Source organism: Micromesistius poutassou (assembly GCF_964030765.1).
Source record: "Micromesistius poutassou genome assembly, chromosome: 1".
NCBI lineage: Eukaryota > Metazoa > Chordata > Actinopteri > Gadiformes > Gadidae > Micromesistius > Micromesistius poutassou.
The window spans coordinates 30,113,904-30,124,388 of record NC_140271.1 but is presented as its reverse complement, the minus strand read 5'-3'; the positions used below and the strand labels follow the sequence as shown (position 1 = coordinate 30,124,388).

The following is a 10,485-nucleotide window of genomic DNA, read 5'->3' as shown; positions in this document are numbered from 1 at the left end:
TCCTCCTCCTGGTCTGGTCCTCCTCCTGGTCTAGTCCTCCTCCTGGTCCTCCTCCTGGTCTGGTCCTCCTCCTGGTCTGGTCCTCCTCCTGGTCCTCCTCCTGGTCTGGTCCTCCTCCTGGTCTGGTCCTCCTCCTGGTCTGGTCCTCCTCCTGGTCCTCCTCCTGGTCTGGTCCTCCTCCTGGTCTGGTCCTCCTCCTGGTCTGGTCCTCCTCCTGGTCTGGTCCTCCTCCTGGTCCTCCTCCTGGTCTGGCCCTCCTCCTGGTCCTCCTCCTGGTCTGGTCCTGGTCTGGTCCTAGTCCTGGTCCTCCTCCTGGTCTGGTCCTCCTCCTGGTCTGGTCCTCCTCCTGGTCTGGTCCTCCTCCTGGTCTGGTCCTGGTCTGGTCCTCCTCCTGGTCTAGTCCTGGTCTGGTCCTCCTCCTGGTCCTCCTCCTGGTCTGGTCCTCCTCCTGGTCCTCCTCCTGGTCTGGTCCTCCTCCTGGTCCTCCTCCTGGTCTGGTCCTCCTCCTGGTCCTCCTCCTGGTCCTCCTCCTGGTCTGGTCCTCCTCCTGGTCTGGTCCTCCTCCTGGTCTAGTCCTCCTCCTGGTCCTCCTCCTGGTCCTCCTCCTGGTCTGGTCCTCCTCCTGGTCTGGTCCTCCTCCTGGTCTGGTCCTCCTCCTGGTCTGGTCCTGGTCTGGTCCTGGTCTGGTCCTAGTCCTGGTCCTCCTCCGGGCTCCCCCTCAACAGGGGGTCTGTGCGCGGCCAGGGGGCTGAACCCTTGTGTCCCCATCCCTCATGGGGTCCCATCCCAGACTCCAGCTCGGTGTTCAGACGTCAGCCCTCTGTCAGCGCTCAGCAGCCTCTGTGCAGAGCGCTGGACCCACAGCGTGAACCCTGCTCTGAGTCGGCCTCGCTGTCTTCAGCCTCACTCCTGCATCTGAAACGTACAAATGATTCCCGCAAAGAAAACAGACACGCTGTGTGTGTCATCGTTGTGTACCAGGTAGGCCTCGTTAAACATGTTGGAAATGACCTGTAATTCACCACTATACCATCACATGTTTGATGGAGAATGTACGTAGGAATGTATTTTTCTATCAGTCAAAAATAGAGAAGAAGATAAATCTATCTAAGCTGGGGGTCTCATGAACACTCATGATTTCAGTCGCACACTGTTGACACAACGTGTGTGTCGTCATGTTGTACCAGAATAAAGAGGACCAGAGTGAGAGCAGGTCCTGTGTCTCTGGGTCGTCCTTCCCTCGTCGTAGACAACCACACAAGTCTGCGGACAAACACAACCGGTGACACATGACATATTACTATGAGACAACGGGGTGAATAACACGGGACAACGGGAGAAACCAGGAGACAAATGCACGCATTCACTGTTTTAGAGACAGATGTGTTTTTGGGGGCTGCGTTCCAACAGTGACCGCTAGGGGGAGACAAACACACAACGGTCAACGTACGGCCTTTCTCCTTGTAAAGCCCGATAATGGAATGATAAAATGCGAGATATAGACATCAAACCTCTAGTTCTTTAGATTGGGAAATCATCAACGCGTTATATTAATCCTAATGGGGGGCAGTTGATGTCACTACATCACGCACAGATTCACAAATTAATTTATTGTGGGGCCAAGAACAAAGCCCCAAAACACCGACTCTAAAACAGTTAATGCGTCCGTGGCCTACTGGTTAAAGAGTTGGACCAGTAACAGAGTCTCACTCCGGCCAAAAACCAAAAGTTGGCAACCCTGTGAATGTGATGTTTATATTTTTGTGTGTCACTGTTCCTTGTTGAATTGTGTCTCTTTATACCAACACATCCTGGATGTTGTAGTTTCACTCTTAAAAACACAACGCCGTCATTCCGGATCCTTCTTGTGCGGCAGCCATCTTAGGTTGTAGTTTTTAAGTAGCCACCTAATAATGATTGAATAATATAATTCTTTATTGTCATTGCACAGGACACAATGAAATTGGATGGCAGTCCTCTTGGTGCTTTATAAAATAAATAGTTGTAAAAAGAATATAAAACAATACAAAACAAAACAATGTCCAGCTATACACAGAAACCCCCTCTACCCTCCCACACCCCCACACACACATTGGCATACATTCTGCAGTGCATTAAAGTGACAGTGAGGTAGCGTTGAAAAGAGGATGTACGTCCTCCAATGACATGCCCTCTGGTGATGTCACCGTCTCTCAACACCTACAAAACGTCTAGTAGGAGGGAGGAGACTGTGACATCACAAGAGGGCGTGTTACTGGCACCTCTTGATGCCAACCAAACCGTTCCTAACGAGAGGAGGTATGTGTTATGTCAATGAGTTTGGCTGCCAGTCAGGAGAAGGCCTCACCAGGAAATAGCTGCTGCTGGAACCGCCCTAACGACCGACTGACACCATGAGACACATCTTCATCAGGGAGAAACCGACTCCAGCCTTAAGATACAGACCAGCACATAGGAATCAGACAGCATGGACCTGCCACCCTTATGGACCCTTTATCACATTATTGAATACATTCAGTTATTATAATAATAATTCTGATAATTTAACATCATCATTTATTTATTTATTACATTTCTCTTCTTTTATGTCCAGTTTTTTCCTTTCTTACTCTTAAAATTGAGCAGAAACAGTGAAGAAGCTGAGATCTAAATCGGTGTAAACCTGTACTGTTTTAACCTTCTGTGTTTAAAATGCTTTTCCAATGAAAACCCATTAAGGTGAAGGTCAGCTAATGTGAAGGTTAGCTGACCTTCACATTAAGGTGAAGGTCAGCCACCGTCTCGCTGTGTTTGAGATCAACAGAGTGATGGTATGAATGGAGGCGCGGCCGCCACAGGTTTGGTATGAGGAAGAAGACGTGTGGTGAGGATTAGATCTTTGTGAGATTGTACTGATCACCTGGAACACAGGAGAGGCCTTCTCTAGGTCACCTGTTTCTATTATCTACTTTATCTACATTTCTCTCTTCATGAAAATCATGGGAACACTTTACAATAAGGTACATTAATACATTAAATACCTTAATAATAAAACATTAACCATGAATTTACATTAGTTAATGCAGTCATAAGCATTAACAGTTAATGAATAGTAATCATGTCCCTGTGAACTAAATACACATGTTAACCGTATTAAGTTTCCCATGCTGATAGTGTATAATACTGGTTATTACTGCATTCACTAATGTTAATGAATGTTTCATTAATGTATGGTAAAGTGTTCATGAAGTCCTGGTATTTATTTTCTGTAACTGAGGAGGACGTGTGAGGCGATGCATCAGAGTGTCTCTACCTGCTGTTTGAACCATCAAGTGTCTCTTTGTATTTCTCTGAGCTTCTAGACATCACAGCTCTGTCCATCGTTCATATTTTAATAAAGTGGTTATTCTTCATCACTGAGTGAAGTTATGGAACAGCAGGCAATAAGAGGTTAAAGAGGTTAGTGTGACAGGAGTTTAAACTGGGAGGGGAACTGGTCCAACTGGTTGGTTCACATCATTCTTTCCTTGTTGTTGTGTTGGACGGTTTGGTGCTGAGCTCTTCATCACAGCAGGGAGAAGACGAGGTACTGTAGTCACCACGCTCCGTCAAATCATAATTCATAGGTTATATTTATGAAAACATAATGTAATGTAATGTTACTGCTTTGTAAACTTTGGTCTACTTGACACTTCTGACATTGTTAATTAATTGGTTCATATCTCGACATTTATTGCCATGAAAACTGTATTCATCTTTATTCAAACTATTAATCAAATAAGGATTTGAATATTATTATGTTTAATATCATTAATACTATTACTACTTGTAAAATGATCATCAAGATCAAGATTTTAGAAGTATTTTGTTGAAATTTTATTGTTATGATATGTATTACAATTATTCTTCTTATTGAGTTATTATTATATTATTATTATTGTTATTATTACTATTAATACCATAATGATCATTTTAATTGTACTATTCTCATTATTGTCATTGTGCGTGAGGAAGAGGGCCAGATCTGGGGATGTGGGTGTGGTCTAAACGTCATGAGGAAGTCAGTTTAGGTCGTCAGTCAGACTGGTTCAACAGGACAGAAAACCTCAGAGGAGGATTTCCTCATAGTGAGCGTATCTGTCTTCTGGTTCCCCTGCAGACGCACTTGAAGCCCTGAGACGTTCTGTGTGAGTGATAAAGTTATCAGTGGTTTGTAGTAAACACTGGGCAGCGTCTCCACGTCTTTCCCCTCGTAATAATAATAATAATAATAATAATAATAACTTTTATTTCTAATGCACTTTTCATCAAAGAGATCTCAAAGTGCTACAAGGTTAAAAAGTTAAAAGCAAGGTAAAGAAAACAAAAGCATACTCAATAAAGACTATAAGACGAGGTTAAGAAATCTTATTAGCAGCCATAGGCCTTCCTGAATAAAAAGGTTTTCAGGCCTATTTTAAAAGAGTCCAGGTTCTGAACGGCCCTCGTCTGGGTTGGGAGACTGGTCCATAGGCGTGGGGCGGCCGAGCAGAAAGCTCTGTCTCCCGTGGTGGAGAGCCTAGTGCTCGGGATTTGGAGGAGCAGGGTGTTTGTGGATCTGAGAGTGCGGGTAGTGGACTGTAGGGTGATGAGTTCTTGAAGGTAGGTAGGTGCGTGTCCATGGATGCATTTATGAGTGAGTAGCAGAATTTTGTAGTTGATCCGGGATGAGACAGGGAGCCAGTGCAGTGATTGAAGGATGGGGGTGATATGCTCGTATTTACGGAGAGACTGAGAGCAGCAATGAGGGGGGGGGGCGACCACCCCCCCTCGTGCCTCAATGGTTGAAAAAGCGCGCTAAAGTGCCCTCAAGAGTGACGAAAACGAGAGGAAGTGCCTTATTGGCTGCCCTTTACACGTGAAAAAAATGATTGGGAGCCCTCTAGGTGCCCCTTCATACAATAAGTGATGATGATGTGCCCTCTAGAGCAACGTGCCTTAATGAGGGCCCTGCTAGTGCCCTTCTGCCCGTCCGGTGCCTCCATGGTTGAAGAAGTGTTGCTAAAGTGCCCTCTACAGGGCTGACAACGAGAGGAAGGGCCTTATTGGCTGCCCTTTACACGTGGAAAAACATATTGAGTGCCCTCTAGTGGCGCGTTTCCACTACTAAGCTCCGACTGCTAAGCTCCCAAATCATAGCTTTGTCATGGACATTATCACGCCTGGGTGTGTGTTTGTGGAACAAATGTTAGTAGTTCCCTCTGTGTTTTACTTAATGAAGGTGTTTGTGGAATAAACATTGTAAGGTTTTATAGTTCCCTGTGTGGTTTTATCATAGAGGTGTGGTTATCATTTTAATTGTCAGTACCATGTCATTAATTACTTTGATCTGGATCTCCTCATAATAACGTAGTGCTAATCTTAATGAGGGCGAGGACTATTTCATCATACATGATGCCTCATAGCTTTTTGCGCGCTGGTGGGGCCCCATGTTGTGCAGAATGCGCCCTTTTTATTTTTTCGAGTCCACCACTGATAAGCAGGTTCTATAAAAACAGGGAATAACCAAACGCTGAATGACCAGAGGAACAATATGTAGTTGTGGTTGTGTCCAGGTCTCCAGTCTACTATGGATGAGGAGAGAGAGGAGGGGGGTCCTACCTCTAAGACCACTCGGTCTGGGGAACATGGCCGCCAGAGCAAAGCTAAGAGGTAAGAAGAGGATCTCTCACTGTCTGTGACTGTTGTCCATCTCAGAGCTCAGCAGTGATACGTCATGACATCATCATTAGTCTGAGTGTGTGTGTGTGTGTGTGCGTGTGCGTGTGCGTGTGTGTGTGTGTGTGTTGAAGCCCAGGGCAGCAGGAGAGAGCAGCCTCCCCTGGACCCAGCTGTGTCTCCATGAAGAGTGACCGCTCTATGGATCGTCCTCCTGAACTTAAAGATGGACGCCCCTCCAGAGAGGAGAGGTAGGAGGTTAAAACAGACGATGAAACAGACCACTTGATACCAGACGTAAAAAAGGCTGTTTTAGTTGTTGTACTTTACAAATAAGCTTAAACAATATTGTTTAATGTTTACATACGAGGTGGTCTGTGGAAGGTCTTGATGAGACCGTAGTGGTCCGCCTAAGGTCAAAGGTTGTGAACCCCTGATACATGATATATTCTGGGTACATTAGCTAACACCACGACTGAGTGAGAGCGTCTGTTCTTTAGATTTCATTCCACTGGTCTGTAGAGTCTTCAGACCAGTCTCACCAACAGGCTCAGCTCAACACAACTCTAAAACTTTATTGTTTGTGTGTGTGTGTGCGTGTGTGTGCTTGTGTGTGTGTCTGTGTATGTCCGTGTGTGTGTTCGTGTGTGTGTGTGTCTATGTTTTTATGTGTGTGTGTGTGTGTGTGTGTGTGTGCATGTGTGTGTGAGTGTATGTGTGTATGTCTGTGTGTGTGTGTGTGTGTGTGTGTGTGTGTGTGTGTGTGTGTGTGTGAAAATGAACATTCCACATGTATTTCCTATGAAATTAAATGTAAGAATATAACTAAAGTTATTGATTGATACTATTTAATTTCTTTAAATAATAGGAACAAGTCATTATTATGATTATTTTGTAGCCTGTACATTAGTTTATTTGATCCAAACATCTCCACAACAATCAGTACCCTCATCTCAACCAAAATGATTTATATTTTCTGCAATTAAAAAAAATGACTGTGTGTGTGTGTGTGTGTGTGTGTGTGTGTGTGTGTGTGTGTGTGTGTGTGTGTGTGTGTGTGTGTGTGTGTGTGTGTGTGTGTTTTCTCCACAGACACCAGAGGAGGTCAAAGGTTCCCAGTGGTCCGTCTGTACAGCAGCAGCACACAGAGTTGAAGGTGTGTAAATGTACAACACTGAGTTCAGTCATGAATGACATGTGAACAACATCTCTCCTGGAGCTAACGGTCTGGAGCTAACAGTCTGGAGCTAACGGTCTCCAGGCTTCCCTCTTCAGACCAGCAGGACGTGAATCCAGGACAGACGCTTCTGATGTCCTCAGTTAGTTCACAGTAAAGTTCTCATCGATGTTTGTTCTGTTCCAGCGGATCAAGGAGAACGCACACGCTTTTCTAGACAAGGAGGTGGAGAAGCTCTGGAGGGTTCTCTTCCCAGATTACCCACAATGCTCAGAGAGCCAGAGGGAGGAGGAGGTGGATGGTGAGGAAGAGGAGCAGAGGAGGCGCGCCAGAGAGGGAGTAGAAGACATCACACTGCTCTGCATGAAGCAGTTGAAGCTGGAGGAGCTGGCCGACACACTGAGGAGCAGTAAGATACTCTTTTTTTGAAACAGAACTGTAAGATACTCTTATTTGGAAAACAGATTAGGAATATTCTCTTTTTTGGGAACGTAACACTTTTATTTTGAAAAAAATAAGTGATCTTTAATGTTTATATTATTTTGTTGTTTTTCCATTTAGAATCAGTTGCTAAGGAGTGTCAACATAAAATCAAGTCTCATCTGAAGGAGAAGACCCAGTGTGTGTTTGAGGGAATCGCTAAAGCAGGAGAGTCAAGACCTCTGAATGAGATCTACACAGAGCTCTACATCACAGAGAGAGGCAGTGGAGAGGTCAACAAGGAACATGAGGTCAGACTGATTGAAACAGCTTCCAGGAAACCAGCCAGGGAGGAAACACCAATCAGATGTGAAGACATCTTTAAACCCTTACCTGGACAAGATAAACCAATCAGGACAATAATGACAACTGGAGTGGCCGGCATTGGTAAAACTATCTTAACACACAAGTTCACTCTGGACTGGGCTGAAGGCAAAACCAACCACGACATACACTTCATATTTCCCTTCACTTTCAGAGAGCTGAATTTACTGAAAGATAAAAAGTTTAGCTTGGTGGAACTTCTTCATCACTTCTTTATTGGAACTAAAGAAGCAGGAATCTGCAGATACGACTGGTTCCAAGTTGTCTTCATCTTGGATGGTCTGGATGAGTGTCGACTTCCTCTGGACTTCCAGAACAACGAGACCTGTACTGATGTCACAGAGTCCAACTCTGTGGACGTGCTACTGACAAACCTCATCAGGGGCAACCTGCTTCCCTCCGCTCGCATCTGGATAACCACACGCCCTGCAGCAGCCAATCAGATCCCTGCTAAGTGTGTTGACATGGTGACAGAGGTGAGAGGGTTCACCGACCCACAGAAGGAGGAGTACTTCAGGAAGAGATTCAGAGAGGAGAAGCTGGCCAGCAAGTTCATCTCCCACGTCAAGACATCACGAAGCCTCTACATCATGTGTCATATCCCAGTCTTCTGTTGGATCACTGCTACAGTTCTGGAGGACTTATTCAAAACAACCCAGACAGGAGAAGAGGTGCCCAAGACCATGACTCAGATGTACAGCCACTTCCTGAGGGTTCAGTCCATACAGGGGGACAGGAAGTATCATGGTAGAGCTGAAACAGATCCACACTGGAGTTCAAAGGGCAGGGAGATCATTGTTTCTCTGGGAAAACTGGCTTTTAACCAGCTGGAGAAAGGCAATCTGATCTTCTACAAGGCAGACCTGGCAGAGTGTGGCATCGATATCAGAGCAGCCTCAGAGTACACAGGAGTGTTCACCCAGATCTTTAAAGAGGAGTGTGGGCTGTACCAGGACAAGGTGTTCTGCTTTGTCCATCTGAGCATCCAGGAGTTTCTGGCTGCCCTTTATGTCTTTAAGACCTTCATCGACACTGGTGTCAATCTGATCTCAGAAGAACAACCAACCTCCTCCTCCTGTTCTTCTCTTATTAGAAATAAATCAGATCTCTTCTATGAGAAGACTGTGGACAAGGCCTTACAGAGTGAGAACGGACACCTGGACTTGTTCCTTCGCTTCCTCCTGGGCCTTTCTCTTGATACCAATCAGAATCTCCTACGAGGCCTGCTGGGACAGACCGGAAGTAGCTCACAGATCAATCTGAATACAGTGTCTTACATCAAGAAGAGGATAGGTGGAGATCTCTCTCCAGAGAGAAGCATCAATCTGTTCTACTGTCTGAATGAACTGAATGACCGTTCTCTAGTGGAGGAGATCCAACAGTACCTGACATCAGGAAGTGTCTCCAGAGAGTCTCTCTTCCCTGCTCAGTGGTCAGCTCTGGTCTTCATCTTACTGACATCAGAAGAGGAGCTGGACGTGTTTGACCTGAAGAAATACTCTGCTTCAGAGGAGGGTCTTCTGAGGCTGCTGCCAGTGGTCAAAGCCTCCAAAACATCTCTGTAGGTTCACTAATAACATGTATTACAATACACAACACAGTATACATAATACTAGAATATAAGTTGTAATAATATACAAACCATCTTTGTAGGTTCATTAATAACATGCACACATGTACAATGCACAACACAATGCACATAATACTAGACGTTAAAGGTTATAATAATATACAAAACATCTCTGTATGTGCTCTAAGAACCTATATTACAATACATGCAATGCAATAATACTAGAATATAAACTAATAATAACATAAAATGTATGTCTGTAGGTGCACACTTAACAAATATACTCACTTGAAACATATATAAGTATACAGAGACATACAGTTATATGCTGCAAATATATATCTAAAAAAAATATAACAGGTGAACTGACATCTATCAACAAACTTCATGTAAAAAGTGACATTGGTTCTGAAGAGTAATATGTTACATATTACATATTGTCTGTTTAATTGTGTGAAGGCTGAATGGCTGTAATCTGTCAGAGAGAAGCTGTGAAGATCTGGCCTCAGTTCTCAGCTCCAACTCCTCTAGTCTGAGAGAGCTGGACCTGAGTACCAATGATCTGCAGGATTCAGGAGTGAAGCGGCTCTCTGCTGGACTGGGGAGTCCACACTGTACACTGGAAACTCTCAGGTCAGTTTACTTAATGTGCATAATAAAGTTTTACTATCAGCAGACATTTAACTGATTCTTAAATAGTTGTCACAAGCCTAGACGTAATCATTGTATGCATGCCACCTGAGACATACTTGGAAATTCACTTGACTTAATTTCTGCTCTTGTTTTTCTGAATTAACGACATAATTAACTCTGAATTCTGAGTTTTTATGGAATAACAATCCGCTCTTTTTTTCTGAATTACTGTGTTAATTATCTCAGACTACTGAGATAAGATTTCATGGCAAAAATAAATGCGCTGTTTTTGTGATTTAACGAGTTTTAATATGTTTTATATGATCTTCAATATAGTAATCCATGCCATTGTATCACTGTTACTGAAATAAGTCCCCAATTCAGAGAGAAAAGGGGTAAAATCCTATGTTTTTGCCATTCTCCCCAAAACACGGTGTAAACGTTCCACTCTGCTGAACGCAGGTGGCGTTCTTTACGTGACGTCAGACCTTTACTGAGGAAGTCTGACGTCACGACCGAGGGGCACCCCCTCCTCTGTGAAGCTCCGTCTGAGCAGCTGTTAAGAGGAAGTAGAGCGAGTGGACCCAAATGCTCACACAGAGTGAGGCTGACAGACAGTAAATCA

General features: G+C 44.4%; 1 protein-coding gene across 1 annotated transcript in view; it reads left to right on the top strand.

Moving 5' to 3' along the window:
* The first annotated feature begins 7,096 nt into the window (after nt 1-7,096).
* Nucleotides 7,097-10,485, top strand: part of LOC311380169 (uncharacterized protein) — a 56,325-nt gene continuing 52,936 nt past the window's right edge. Inside the window, exons 1-2 of the mRNA XM_084488372.1 lie at nt 7,097-7,262; nt 7,415-9,218. Coding sequence (XP_084344498.1) covers nt 7,217-7,262; nt 7,415-9,218 — 1,850 coding nt within the window. The 5' untranslated portion in view covers nt 7,097-7,216. The remainder of the gene's footprint in view (nt 7,263-7,414; nt 9,219-10,485) is intronic.